At 40.9% G+C, this 15,382-nt stretch overlaps 1 protein-coding gene across 1 annotated transcript in view; it reads left to right on the top strand.

The window, feature by feature from the left end:
- Nucleotides 1-15,382, top strand: part of DIABLO (diablo IAP-binding mitochondrial protein) — a 48,237-nt gene that overhangs the window by 18,354 nt on the left and 14,501 nt on the right. The window contains exons 3-5 of the mRNA XM_058281329.1: nucleotides 4,696-4,827; nucleotides 5,921-6,031; nucleotides 6,198-6,294. Coding sequence (XP_058137312.1) covers nucleotides 4,696-4,827; nucleotides 5,921-6,031; nucleotides 6,198-6,294 — 340 coding nt within the window. The remainder of the gene's footprint in view (nucleotides 1-4,695; nucleotides 4,828-5,920; nucleotides 6,032-6,197; nucleotides 6,295-15,382) is intronic.

Raw genomic sequence — 15,382 nt, forward strand, 5'->3', positions numbered from 1 at the left:
TGGGGCACTCTTTATCCTTAGCCGCTGGCTGCAGGACCTGAGAATTCAAAATGTCTACAGAATGGGTTGGGTACCGGCATTTGTACCTGTGGCTTTTAACTTCCAGTTTTGCTGTCATGGTTCTTTTCCTTTGCCCCTCTCCCCTTGGGGCAGTGTCCAGCCATTCCCTGGTGTCCTAAACCTTAGAGGGTTTTTTCTGGGTCATTTCTGCCTGTCCTCTAGCTGATTTTCTGGGAAGGAAGAGAGTCCCTTGTATTTCTAGTCTCCATCTTCCCAGAAGTCCTCTCTATTTTTTTTTTTTTTCCTCAATTTCATTTATTTGTCTCCTGATATTTGTTGTTTCATTCCTTCAGCTTGCTTTGGGATTAGTTTGCTGCTCTTTTTCTAGTTTCTCCAGCTGTGTAGTTAGATCATTGATTTTAGCTCTTTCTTCTTTTGTAATGTAAGCACTGAGGACTATAAATTTCCCTCACATTCCCTTATCTCTTGATGTAGATATGTTGGCCATTTTTATTAACACTCTAATAGCTGATGTCAGAGTAAACAGTTCCCCCACCCAAGACTGTTAGTGTACTGCTTATTCTTCTCAGAATTGCCCTCACCCACCCACCCATTACCTTTTTTAAAAAAAATTCATAATCTTTATTTTTAGAGAAGTTTTAAATTACAGAAAAGTTACATCAAAAGTATAGGGGAGGGGGAAGCGGACGTGGCTCAACTGATAGAGCATCTCCCTATCATATGGAGGGTCCCGGGTTCGATACCCAGGGCCTCCTGACCCGTGTGGTAAGCTGGCCCACACGCAGTGCTGCCGTGCAAGGAGTGCCTTGCCATGTAAGGGCACCCCCACGTAGGGGTGCCCCACACACAAGGAGTGCACCCCACAAGAAGAGCCCCCCCACGTGAAAAAAGGGCAACCCACCCAGGAGTGGTGCTGCGCACACGGAGAGCTGATGTAGCGAGATGACGCAACAAAAAAGAGATGCAGTTTCCTGGTGCCACCTGATAATGCAAGCAAACACAGAAGAACACACAATGAATGGACATAGCAGACAATGGGAGGAAAGGGGAGAGAAATAAATAAATCTTAAAAAAAAATAAAAAGTATAAGGGAGGGAAGCCAATGTGACTTAACAGAGCATCCGCCTACCATATGGGAGGTCCAAGGGTTTGATACCCAGGGCCTCCTGGCTCACGTGATGAGTTGGCCTATGCACAGTGCTGCTGCATGCAAGGAGTGCCAGCCCACGCAGGGATGCCCCTGTGTAAGGGTGCCCCCCTGTGCAAGAAGTGGCCCCTGTGCAAGGAGAGCTGCCCTGCACGAAACCACAGCCTGCCCAGGAGTGGTGCCACACACACACAGCTGACACAACAAAAAGACACAAATCCTCAGTGCTGCCTGATGAGAATACAAGCGGACAGAGAGCAGACAACCGGGGGGTGAGGGGGAGAGAAAGAGAAATATTTAAAAAGGGGATTCCCATATAATCCCACACCACATAACACATTTTCCCTTATTATTTTTTTTTTAATTTTTTTATCCCCCCCACCCTTGTGGCTTCTGGCTTTTTTTTTTTTTAATTCTATCTGTTCTGTGTCTATTGGCTGTGCTTTTTTTTTTCTGTGTCTGCTTGTCTCCCTTTGTTTCGTCATCTTGCTGCATCAGCTCTCCATGGCACATGGGCCGTCAGCTCTCTTCGGCGCATGGGCCAGCCTGCCTTCACAAGGAAGCCCTGGGACACAAACCCATGGCTTCCCATATGGTAGACGGGAGCCCAACTGATTGAGCCACAGCCGCTTCCCTCCCTTTATTATTAACATCTTACATTACTGAGATACATTTGATACAATTAAACCAAATTGAAGCATTGCTCCTAATGAAGGTCTGTACTTTATGGTTTACACTTTGTGCTGTACAGTTCTATAGGGTTATTTTTTTTTAAGATTTTTAATTTCTCCTTCCCTGCACCTTCCCCCCTCCAGTTGTCTGCTCTCTGTGTCCATTCATTGTGTGTTCCGTGCCCGCTTGTATTCTTGTCAGCGGTACCTGGAATCTATGTCTCGTTTTGTTGCGTCAACTTGCTGCGTCATCTCTCCATATGTGCAGCACTATTCATGGGCAGGCTGCACTTTTTTCATGCTGAGTGACTCCTTACAGGGCGCACTCCTTGCTCATGGGGCTCCCCTACGCAGGGGACACCCCTGTGTGACATGGCACTCCTTGCATGCATCAGCACTGCGCCTGGGCCAGCTCATCACACAGGTCAGGAGGCCCTGGGTTTGAACCTTGGACCTTCCATGTGGTAGGCGGATGCCCTATCCGATGGGCCAAATCTGCTTCCCTATAGGTTTTGAGAAATGTGTGATGTCATGTATCCGTCATCGCAGTATCAGACAACAATTTCAGCACCCTAAAAATACCGTGTTCCACCTGTTCTTCCCTCTTCCTCACCTCTAAATTTTTGGTAACCACTCTTTTTTTTAATCTATTTTTTTTATTAAATTTAATCACATAGAACATTTAAAAAAACATGCAGTTCCCATATAACCCACTCTACACTTTTTTGTAAATTGTATTTTTTTGAAGATACATACATCACAAAAAAGGCTACATTATAAAATACTGTATATCCCTTATCCCCCCACCCCACTCCTCCCACACCAGCAACCTCCCCCATCACTGTGGCACACATCACACTCGGCGAACACGTTTTAGAGCACTGCTGCACCACGTGGATAATAGTTCACACTATCGTTCACACTCTTCCCCCAGTACATTCAGTGGATTATGGCAGGATATATAATGTCCAGCATCTGACCCTGCAGTATCATTTAGGACAACTCCAAGTCCCAAAAATGCCCCCTCATCATATCTCTCCTCCCTGCCCTCAGCAACTACTATGGCCACTTTCTCCAAGTCAGTGACAGGATTTCTTCTATTACTAGTCACAATAGTTTTATAGTAGAATATCAGTAAGTCCACTGTAATCCATATTTCATTCCTCCATTCTGTGGACCCTGGGGTGATGATGTCCATTCCACCTCTATATCGAGAGGGGACTTAGATTCCACATGGCTGATGGATGCAATTCTCCTGCTTGCAGTTGTAGGCACTCTTGGTTCCCTGGTGTGATGATTGACCATCTTCACCTCCCTGTTAGCTGACCTGGGTAAGTCCAACGAACCAGAGAGTAGAGGTTGCAACTCTGCTGAGGCTCAGGGCCCAGCTGATACATGGGCAGTACAGAGATTCAAGTCCCCTGAGTATACACCATCGCTAGCACCAACCACAGATGCACTATCTTTCTATCAATGTTATGAGTTCTTCTATTACCACATGATAATATTCACAACAATAAATCTGCATTGGACCATTGTTACCCTCTCCCCCCTTATGTTTGTTTATTCCTCAGTCTTGAATTGGGAATATTGTCTCCTCTGCTTCAGATTGAGAGGGAACTTAGATATTTTGGGGCAAATGGAAGGAACTGTTTTGCTTGCAGTTGTAGATACTCCTTGTTTTTGGGGATGGGACTTGTTCATCATCGCTATTTTGTTGTCTTGGGCAAGTCTGAAGATCTGAAGAGTAGGTGTTGGCCACAACACCTGTTGGGATTCAGGCTTAATTGGCATATGAAGAGTCCACAGTTTTAAGTCTCTGAAACATATTTAACAGGTAACAGGTATAATGATGATTATAGGTTCAGATAAAAGGGGTAGAAGAATCATGAGTAGGGAATTTATAATTGAGTCTATCTGTTATATTGGGGAAATAGATTATCATATATTCCCAAATAGGGCCTGCTCAAGGGATGTTGGTTTCATGCAGCTCTGTGCCTTGCAGAAAGTGTCCAGGTGTGCCTAGAGCCCTTGGGAGTACTTTTAAGTGAGGCTTTGTTTACTGTGGTAGTTAGTGAAATCTGCCTGAGACCTGCATAAGCATCACCTCTGGAATGATCTCCCGACTCACGTTGAAATTCTTAGCCATGAGAACTTTTTATTTAAAGTTTCCCCCTTTGGTCAAAGTCTGTTTCCACATACATTGCTTGTTGGCACTTGGTAATAATCCCTCAGTGCCAGGGAGGCCCATGAACTTCTTAGACTCTGCCTAATGCTCATCAGACACTAAAACCTTTCCTAAGTTACTGCCACTCAGTATAGAATTGATTGCTCCCTGTGTGTGCCCTCACTGTAGCCTGTACAGACTGCTGCCACAGCTCCCATGATATTTTACTGCATTAATTTTTCAAATGCTCTGTTCCTGTTATCTTTCTGTCCCTTCCTCTCACCTGTCAGAAACCCTGAGGACAGAAAATGTGTAATTTATCTTTATATCCCGAGAATTTAGCACTGTAGTAATAATAAATCATAACCTTGTGAATTCATCAGTTGTAATTTTTAGCCTTTTATATAAAGAAATAATTTGCTCTTTGGAGCAGAGGGAAGCATAAAGAAAAATTAAACACAAATCTCATAGAAAGATATCCCAAAGTAAAGAATGAAGGTAGGTATGAAACATATTATGGAATTATTTCCATATATTAAATAGCAAAAATAAAGCCTAAAAAAACCCACAAAAAATAACACTTAACCCAAGGAAGCATAGCCCAGTTGCAGCTTAAAACACTAAGCAGTATAATTATGTTTTTACTTGCCTAAAGTCAAGCTTTACAAGTGAAAATGTTTGTCTTTCAGAAATCAGAGCCTCATTCTCTTAGTAACGATGCATTAATGCGGAGGGCAGTGTCCTTGGTAACAGATAGCACTTCTACCTTTCTCTCTCAGACCACATATGCATTGATTGAAGCAATCACAGAGTATACCAAGGTAGGTATGAATGTGGTTAAAAGGGAAAATTTAGGTTGTATATATGTTACTAGAATAAAAAGTTTCACTGCTGAGCTCTGATCTAAACTATTGTTTTTTGGATTTTTTCCAGTATTTTTTTTTTTAAGGGAAAAACCTTATATATGGCAGCCTAGTATATAAAAAGGAGACCCAAACTGATCTGGTTCAGTTAGAGGTAAATGGTCTACCAGCAGCAGTGCCAGAGGCTTCCCTGTGAGGACAGTTTAAAAAATAATTGACATGAACTAATGGGAAGAGAGAGTTTATGAATAATCAGATTTATTTAAAAGTCTCATTTATACATTTTGCCTATATTTTCCAGCAGCTTTTTTCTCAACTCTGAGTTGTCCCTCCAGATTATACTCTGTATGTTTGAATTCCTAACAAGCTTTTAAAAACATAGAAGCTGACAAGTGTGGATGCTAATGTCCTGTAATTACTACTGAATGAGAAAACAACACTATTTCATTTGCCCTTAGAACAAAAGTGTTGCCTCTACTTCATGAAGTAATGCTGCATTTTCAGTGAGGCAAAAGGACTAAAGCATCAGTTTGCTATAATGGGATTTCATCTCATCAAGATGTAGGTCTTCCTGGTGGTGGGCTTTGGCCCGGTGGTTAGCACGTCCGTCTACCACATGGGAGGTCTGTGGCTCAAACCCTGGGCCTCCTTGACCCATGTGGAGCTGGGCCATGTGCAGTGCTGATGCGCACAAGGAGTGCCCTGCCACGCAGGGGTGTCCCCGTGTAGGGGAGCCCCACGCGCAAGGAGTGCACCCCATAAGGAGAGCCGCCCAGCGCGAAAGAAAGTGCAGCCTGCCCAAAAATGGCGCCACCCACACGGAGAAATGACACAACAAGACAGTAGCAAAAAAAAACACAGATTCCTGTGCCGCCAACAACAACAGAAGCAGACAAAGAAGATGCAGCAAATAGACACAGAGAACAGACAACCGGGGTGCGGGGGAAGGGGAGAGAAATAAATAAATCTTTTAAAAAAAGATGTAGGTCTTCCTAATCCTCCTAATAAGACTCATTTATTGTACTCAGACTTATTTATTCCATATTTGTAGGCTGTTTACACCTTAATTTCTTTGTACCGGCAATACACAACTTTACTTGGGAAAATGAACTCACAGGAGGAAGATGAAGTGTGGCAGGTGATTATAGGAGCCAGGGTTGAGGTAAGCAAAAAGTTATGCATTTCTGTATTAGTGTCTTATCTCCTTGGGGTATCTAAATTATTGGATAAAGACACCTAACCTGTAACTGTTCTCCCTTTACTATTTTGAATAGGCCTATTTAAATGTTTTAGCCTCTGTTGTCTGAAGCACTTTGCTTAATTTACAGATGACTTCAAAACAACAGGAATACTTGAAGTTGGAAACCACGTGGATGACTGCAGTTGGTCTTTCAGAGATGGCAGCAGAAGCAGCATACCAAACTGGTAGGTTGATGTTTTTTACTAGGGCGGGTACCATTTGAGTTTTCATCTGACTGTAAAATGAGAGATTTAGGAAAGATTTAGATTAGATGGTCCCTTGTGGCTCTAACTCTGAGAAATTTTCCCTATTTCCAATATATCAATGAACATTTTATTTGCAAGTCCATTTGCGCAAGTCTGTAGACCAGCTAGTATCTACAAAAGTAAAAAAAATAATAAAACTGCCAACTGGAAAATTTACTTTCAAATATTTTTATAATCCAGGATATTTACAACCAGTCGTAGAATGACACAGTGGGATGAGACTTAGGGTCATCGACCTACAGGAACCTTTTTGTACAGATGGAATCATAGTATCAAAACCAGGGCAAGATAACGGCTATCACTTATTGAGTATTGGTCTGTTTCAGGTTTTGTGGTAAGCTTTTATTGCATTTATTTAGTTTCTACAGTACCTTTAAAGTAGGTGCAACCTCTTATGTTTTTTATGTTTTTTTATGTAGCATTCTTTGTGATCTATTAACTTTAATAAAAAAAAGTGTGGAAAAAAAAAAATAGGTGCTATTATCATTCCAACTTTATAGACAAACTCAGGGACATAGGGGTTGAATAATTCACTGAAGCTTCCATGGTATGATAAGTGGCCAAACAGGGATTCAGTCAGGTAGGTCAAAGCTTTGCTCCGAGTAGCCAGGGCTTTGTTTATAACTTTGGTGCCCCAACATGGAAATTACTGTCATGCACTCACCAAGGTGTTTTACTTTAAACTTACAGGAAAATTTCAATACAAAGAACTCCAGCCTATCCCCACCCAGATACCCGGATTTACTATTTGCCCACCTATGAACCTATTTCCTGAACATTTGAGAGTAGGTGGTTTCATCCTGCTCCTCTAATACTTTAGGACACTCACTTATGTAACTCCCTGAAATATACATTGACATAAAGCATACAATTCATATCCCAGTTTTTCATTTGTCCCTATAATATCCTTTTGGGCATTTTCTCCAATATTAGATCCAGTCTGGCATCTCTCTGTAGTCTTTTTAAAAATTTTGGGGTAATGTATATACAGCATTTCAACCACTTGCAAGCATATAATTCAGTGGCATTAATCACATATTATCATAACTCTGGCCAAGGTTTTTTTTCCAAGATTTATTTATTTCTCTCCCCTTCCCCGCCCCCCAGTTGTCTGTTCTCTGTGTCCATTTGCTGCGTGTTGTTGTTTTTGTCCGCTTCTGTTGTTGTCAGCAGCACGGGAATCTGTGTTTCTTTTTGTTGCGTCATCTTGTGTGTCAGCTTTCCATGTGTGTGGCGCCATTTTTGGGCAGGCTGAACTTTCTTTCACACTGGGCGGCTCTCCTTACAGGGCTCACTCCTTGCACGTGGGGCTCCCTTACGTGGGGACATCCCTGCTTGGCACGGCACTCCTTGCGCGCATCAGCACTGCGTGTGGGCCAGCTCCACACGGGTCAAGGAGGCCCGGGGTTTGAACCGCAGACCTCCCATGTGGTAGGCGGATTCCCTAACCACTGGGCCAAGTCCGTTTCCCTCAAGGTATTTTTTGAATATCACTGTAGGCTAATCTCCCTCCAGTGAGGCTGACCTGAATGATTTTTTGAGGTGCCAGGGAGTGAACCCAGGACCTCATAAGTGGGAAGCCAGTGCTCAATTTCCTGAGTCATATCTGCTTCCCTGAATGGTTTGTTTTGTTTTGTTTTTCTGATTTTATTTTTTTTAAAGATACATAGATCACACAAAATGTTACAAGGATGGTGTTTTAAGTTAAATATATTTTGAGGAAAACTCCATTTTAACATCTTACTTGAATTGACCCCGTAAAAGTTTGATATGGTTATGAATTCCAAAAAGAGATAATGGATTATGCTTATAATCTGATCTGTACCTGGGCATGATTGAGTTATGATTAGGGCATTGAGTCCCCACCCCTTAGCAGGTGGGGACTCACAGATAAAAGGCATGGCAAAGAACAGAGTTGAAGATTTCTGATGTTGGAGTTTGATGCTAAAGACTTAAGCTGGAGCCCCTGAATGTAAGCTCACAGAGGAAAGAGAAGCCAGCCCCAGGAAGAAAGGAACCTTGAACCCAGAGAAAAGCCAGCCCCAGGAATGTAGAAACCCAGGAAGCCTGAACCCTTGCAGACATTGGCAGCCGTCTTGCTCCAAATAGACTTTGGTGAGGGAAATAACTTATGCTTTATGGCCTGGTATCTGTAAGCTCCTGCCCCAAATAAATACCCTTATAAAAACCAACCAATTTCTGGTATTTTACATCAGCACCCCTTTGGCTGACTAATACAGACCCCAAACTAGGTAACTCACAGAAATTATAGCCTAGGGCCAGACCTTATTAAGTAACTAGTGTCCCAACTAACCTATAAATTCTAATCACTAGGAGTGTGTACTTTCCAAAAGATACTCCACTTTTATGTTCCAAGGAAGTACAAGAATATTGTAAATTCTGCCTTTGTATTATTTGTATACTTTTGGACAAGCCTTGGTCTAATGATCTCTACAGTACTTATCTTGCAAAGCAGATAGGAGGATCCAGTAAGCACAGCCCACAGTGCAAGGAACATTGTAAAAGAATAGTCAGCAATATTCATGGAGCCAGGAGTGAGTGGTGTGAATCCACCCATTATTGACAAGGACATCAGTGAAGGTGTGGCAGAGTGGAGATGTTGCTCTGTTCGGGGGCGATTTTCTTCTCAGCTTTCCATATGATTCTCCTACGTACAAGTTTAGATGGTCTAAAGAGCTGTTAAAATATTTTTTTTTTATTTTTTCTGATTTCAGGACTTATAATACCAAACCTTAAAAATAGTATAAAAAAGAATTTTTTGGAAAAATGAATACCTAACCATACTGGAATATGAAAAAGCATTCTTAGTGGATCAAAATCTGAGGAATCAAAGATTCTGAAAAAAAAATAGGATTGAAATAAAGAGTGAAACAGTAGGTTGTTGTCCTTATACCTTTGTGAAAGCAAACATGATAGTGCCACACCAGAGGTAGTAGCAGGGTTTCCAGGTGCAGTAGAGATTTACTGAGGTTCTTTGTCAGGAACATCCAAATAGCAACTTTTGCCACTTCTCCAGACAGGCTTAGATCCAGAAGGAGAGAAGAGGGAAAGTGAGAGAGGTGTAAGTGTTTCTGAAAAAATAAGACAATTGGAAAGGCTCCCCCAAGGTTCCAAACAAAATTTTCTAAAAACATGGCAAAAAAGATTCAGAATGCAAAGGTAAAAGGAAAATCTTAATGCTACTGGAAAGAAAAAACCAACAAAGAAACTAGAATTAGACATAAGTCTTATCAGCAACATTGGATGCAAGGTGACAGTCACTAACCTAGAATTTTATATCCAGCCAACTATGAAATTTGAAAATGAAAGATAGTTTCAGACATACAAAGACTCACTTACATACCAAAACTTCCACAAAGAAGGAAAAAACCAATAAAGAGGTAGTTGGGGGAGTGGTGGCTCAAGCAGTTGAGTGCCTTCCTCCAACATGGGAGGTCCTGGGTTCAGATCCCAGTGCCTCCTGAAAAAAAAACTCAAGGGAGCTGTTGTGACTCAGTGATTGAGCACCGGCCTCCCACATACAAATTCCCCAGCTTCAGTCCCCTGTCCAAGTACCTAAAAAAAAAAAAAAAAAGGGCAATTAAGATACAAGAATAATGAACAAATTAAAAAGTTCAGAGAGTCAAGTTTAAAAACAAACTAGATTGGTGAATAAATGAAAGCATGCTAAGCTTTTTTGTTTGGGGAAAAAGAGATAGTCATTGGTTTAACATTAGACATTATTCAGCATTACAAATACAAAAAATTAGAAAATACAAAAAGTTAAGGAGCAAGTTCCAACAACAGTAATCACAATAGCTAGAAATAGATTAATCTTATTAAATGACAAGTCAAGTTAAAAGAAAATTCGAGCTCAAACTGTTTACAGAGGCCCATCTGAAACAAATGACACAAGAAGGCTGAAAATTATTTAAAAACTGAAGTTACTAACAAAAAAGCTGGCAGACCAATACTAGAATCAGAAAAGGAATTCAAGGCAAATAGTATTAGAAGAACAGAACTGTTCATCAAGAAGATATCTGAGACCTGATGTGGCTCAAACAGTAGAGTACCTGTTTTCCATATGGGCGGTTCATATTCAGTCACGGAGCCTCCTTAAAAAAACAAAAAAGCAAACAAAATAACCAACTTAGGGGAGCCAGTGTGGCTCAGTGGTTGAGCAACAGCTTCCCACATATGAGGTCCTGGGTTCAATCCTCAGCCCTTCAAATATATATATATATATATATTTTTGCAAACCATAAATAAGTATTTAATATCCAGAATATATTAAGAACTTTTACAGTGCAACAACATAAAGACAGCCAATCTAAAAATGGGCAGAGGACTTAAATAGACATTTCTCAAAGAAGATACAAATGGCAAATAAATATATGAAAACTGATCATCATTAGCCTGTGGGGATGTGCAAAAAATAAAACCACAATAAGATCACTTTATACTCACAAGGATAGCTATTATTTTAAAAAATAACAAATGTACAAGAGAATGCAGAGAAATTAGAACTCTAGTACATTGTTGGTGAGAATGTAAAATGGTGCAGCCATTGTGGAAAGTACTATGGCAGTTCCTCAAAAGATTAAATATAGGTATATACCCAAAGGGAGTGAAAACAGGACTGCAAACAAATCCTGTACAACAGTGTTTATAGCAGCATTTTCACAAGTTAAAAGCTGGGAACACTAAGTGTCCATCAACAGATGAATGGATAAACCAAATGTGGTTTTTACACAGTATTTTATATAATATCTGGTCATAAAAAATACATTTATGACACTTGCTGCAACATGGAAGAACCTTGAGAAAAACATGCTCAGTGTTTTTTTATAAGCTAGACACAAGGAGAAAAATTGTGTGACATCATTTATAAAAGATAACTAGAAATGGCAAATTCTCAGAGGTAGGAAGCAGATTAGAGGTTACCAGAGAAGGGGTGCAGGGGAAGTGGATGTTTGTAAAAATAAAATTTAGGCAGAAAACGATATGGAGTCTGAAAACAGAATTGCCTGTTTTAGAAAGTTATGGCATATTTCTACATGTAGTTTTTCAGAATCAACTTCTGGAAGATCACTGCAAACATCAGCAAATAGACCAAATAGCAGTTGAAATCACAAGTCAAAGGGCAGATGTACGAGTGTAGAGCATGTAAGGAGCCATTGGCCTCTTCAGCCATGAAGCTGGAGTACCCCTCTAACAGTAGTCAGTGGAAATAAAAATTATATTTTTAAAAACAATACCAGGAAAGCAGATTTGGCTGAAATGATAGAGTATCCACCTACCATATGGGAGCTCCAGGGTTCAAACTCAGGGCCTCCTAACCTGTGTGGTGAGCTGGCCCACGTGCAGTGCTGATGTGCGCAAGGAGTGCTGTGCCACATGGGTGTCCCTCGCGTAGGGGAGCCCCAGGTGCAAGGAGTGTGCCCCCATAAGGAGAGATGCCCCGCGTGAAAAAAGTGCAGCCCATCCAGGAGTGGCCCCGCACGGGGCTGACACAGCAAGATGACACAACAAAAAGAGACACAGATTCCTACTGCCACTGATAATACAAGAGGTCACAAGAACACACAGCGAACGGACACAAAGAGCAGACAACTGAGGGAAGGAGAAGGGGAGAGGAAAAAAACACCAAAACGATACCACTCTGGGAGAGAAGGTAGCTCAAGTGATTAGCCACCTCCCTCCCACATTGGAGGTCCCAGGTTCGGCCCCCAGTGTCTCCTTAAAAGGAACAAGGAAGATGGACACAGCAAGTGCAAACAACGAGGGGGGTGGGGAGAAGTAAATAAATAAATGTTTAAAAAAAAAAAAAAAAAGATACCAGTCTGGTGGAGTAAGACACCCCTGGCAAATGGCTCCCCTTAGGAACAGTGAAAAATAGGCAGCATCTGTCAGAACCAACATTCCCAGAACTCTCAAAACAATCAAGGATAGACAGTAACTCAGCAAATGCTAAATCAGGAAAAAGAATACCTATAAATTGCAGGAAAGCTGCAAGTTAAATTCACTTATTTCACTTGTTCTGACTCTCCCTTTCCCTTAGCTCAGCATGGCAATCTATGGGGACTGACTGACAGTAGCTTGGCAGTCTGTACCACCTTCCCAGTGTGTGTCCCTAATTCTTGGTTATTATAACCCATAATAAGCAAATTGGGAATGTTTTTAATTCAGCCCCAGTCACCTCCCTTGGAAGACTTAGGGCTTGTATTTGGGTCACCTAACCTGGAATTTCCTTGGGTCAGAGAATGGAGAAGCAGTGCCGAGAGGTAGAATGGAGCCAAGTAGACAGCAACCACCTGGTGCAAAAGACCAGCAGAGTACAGCACCCGGGGCCCAGGAGAAGAAGCTAGGGAGAGACTCATGGTGTTTTTTTGGAAGGGAAACATTCACACATAATATGGAATTCTTAAAAGCTACCATACATCCCGAAGACAGAATGTGTGCTCAAAAAGAGCACAGGCTGATGTTTAAGTTCACTATAAACAAAACTAAAGAGATCTTCAACACAGAGCCAATGTACAATAAAACCCTAGGGAGAAGGGGAGAATCTTATTTCCAGAATTAACACATCAAAATATTTACATATCCAGATGTCAGCAACAAAAATTATATGGCATAAAGAGACAGGAAGAGATTGCCCATTCAAAGGGTCAAAATGAAAAAATGGAAACTATCCCTGAGGAAACCCAGACATTGGAACTAATCAAATACATTAAGTCAACTCTCATAAAGAAGTTCAACGCACCAATTGAAAATATGGACAAAGAAATGAAGGAAACTGATGCATGAACAAAAGGGGGAAGTATATCTTTTTTTTAAGGAGGTACAAGGGATTGAACCCAGGACCTAATACATGGGAAGCAGGTGCTAAACCACTGAGCTACATCCGCTCCCCAGTGAGACTTGATTTTTTCATTTGTTTTGTTTTTAGGAGGTACCAGGATCAAACCCAGGATATCCTGCATAGGAAGCAGGCACTCAACCATTACATCCACTCCCTAGAAATTTTAAAAAGGAACTGAACAGAAATTCTAGAGATGGAAAAGCCCAGTAAGAAAAAATACACTAAAGGGGTTGAACGGTAGATTTGAATAGGAAGAAATATCTGAAGAGCAAAAGTTAAAAAAAAAAAAAAAAGTGAGCAGAACCTGTTTTAGTTTGCCAAAGGGCTGCCAATGCAAAGTACCAGTAATGTGTTGACTTTATAAAGGGCATTTATTTGGGGTAAAAGCTTACAGTTCCAAGGCCATGAAATGTCCATATCAAGGCATCAGCAGAGATGCTTTCTCACCAAAGTCAGTTACTGTTGATCCCAATGTGTTGCCACTGGTGAAGCAAGATGGCTGCTGACCTCTGCCAAGGTTTCAGACTTCCCCTCCAGGCTCACCATCTTCTCTTGAGCTGTTCCATGGGCCCAGCCTCTTCAGGTTTTGTGCTTAAGCGATCCTGTAGTTTTCCCTCTCTAATGCCATAGAGCTTCTGTCCTTGCAGCTCAGCTGTGGGCAAAACTTGAGTTTTCTCTCACATGGAAGAATCAAACATGGCAGTTCCCTTTTTCCTGTTGGTAGGAATATAAAAAAGAGTTTTAAGATAATAGTTGGAGACTTTGGCACACTACTTTCAGATGAATAGAACAGCTAGACAAAATCAGTAAGAAAATAGAAGACCTAAACAATAGTATAAACCAGTTAGATCTAACAGATATATAGAATGTTCCACCCACCAGTGGCAGAATACACATTCTTCTCAAGTACTCAAGGATCATTCTCCAGGAGAGACCATATGTTAGATCAGAAAACAAGCCTCAATAAATTTAAATATGAAAAAATACACAGCATCTTCTTCCACCACAATGAAATGAGGCTAGAAATCAACAGAAGGAAAGCTAGAAAATTCATGACATGGAAAATTTACACAATATGCTCTTAAACAGTGGGTCAAAGAAGAAATCACAATGGAAATTATAAAAAATTTCAAGATGAATTAAAATAAAAAAAACATATCAAAACTTAAGGGATACAGCAAAGGCAGTGCTCAGAGGGAAAGTTGTAATTGAAAACACCAACATTAAAAAAGATGTCAAATCAATAACCTAAGTTCACATCTTCTCACTAGAAAAAAAAGAACTAAACCTAAAGGTAGGAGAAGGAAATAATAATGCTTAAAGTGCTGATAAATAAGAGAATAGAAAAACAACTGAGAATAAAATCAAAAGTTCGGGGAAGCAGATGTGGCTCAAGTGATTGGGCTTTCATCTACCATATGGGAGGACCCAGGTTTGATCCCTGGGACCTCCTGGTAAAAGCATGCCTGTACGGAGAACCAGTGCCCGCATCACCACACAACAAGATGGTGACTCAAGAAAAAGAGAGACGAAGGGGAGAGTCAAGGCGAGATGCAACAGAAAAACAGGAACTGAGGTGGTGCAAGTGACAGGAATCTCTCTCCACATTGGAGGTCTCCAGGATCAAATCCTGGTGAGTCCTAGAGGAGAAAAATGAGAAGACAAAAAAGGAAATAGACACAGAAGATCACACAGCAAATGGACACAGACATCAAAAACAGCAGGGGAGGGGAGGGGGAAGGAAAAAAATCAAAAGTTGATTTTTTAAAAAGATCATTAAACTTGACAAACCTTTAGCTAGACAAAAAACACAAAGAAGTAAAATCAGAAATGAAAGTGGGGGCATTACTATTGATCTTACAGAAATTAAAAGGATTTAAGAGAAAACTGACTCATTATATATCAACAAACAATCTTAATGAAAAGGGCAAATTCCTACCTAAGAAATAGAAGATCTCAACAGACTTATAGCAAGTAAAGAAATTAAACCAGTACAAGAACCTCTCAGCAAAGGAAAGTCCAAAACCAGATAGCTTCACAAATGAACTCAACCAAACATTCAAAGAATTAATACCACACCTACTCCAACTCTTCCAAAAAAAAAAAAATTAACAGGAAGTAACACTTCCTCATTCCACAAAGTTA

Source organism: Dasypus novemcinctus, chromosome 19, assembly GCF_030445035.2.
Source record: "Dasypus novemcinctus isolate mDasNov1 chromosome 19, mDasNov1.1.hap2, whole genome shotgun sequence".
Lineage (NCBI taxonomy): Eukaryota > Metazoa > Chordata > Mammalia > Cingulata > Dasypodidae > Dasypus > Dasypus novemcinctus.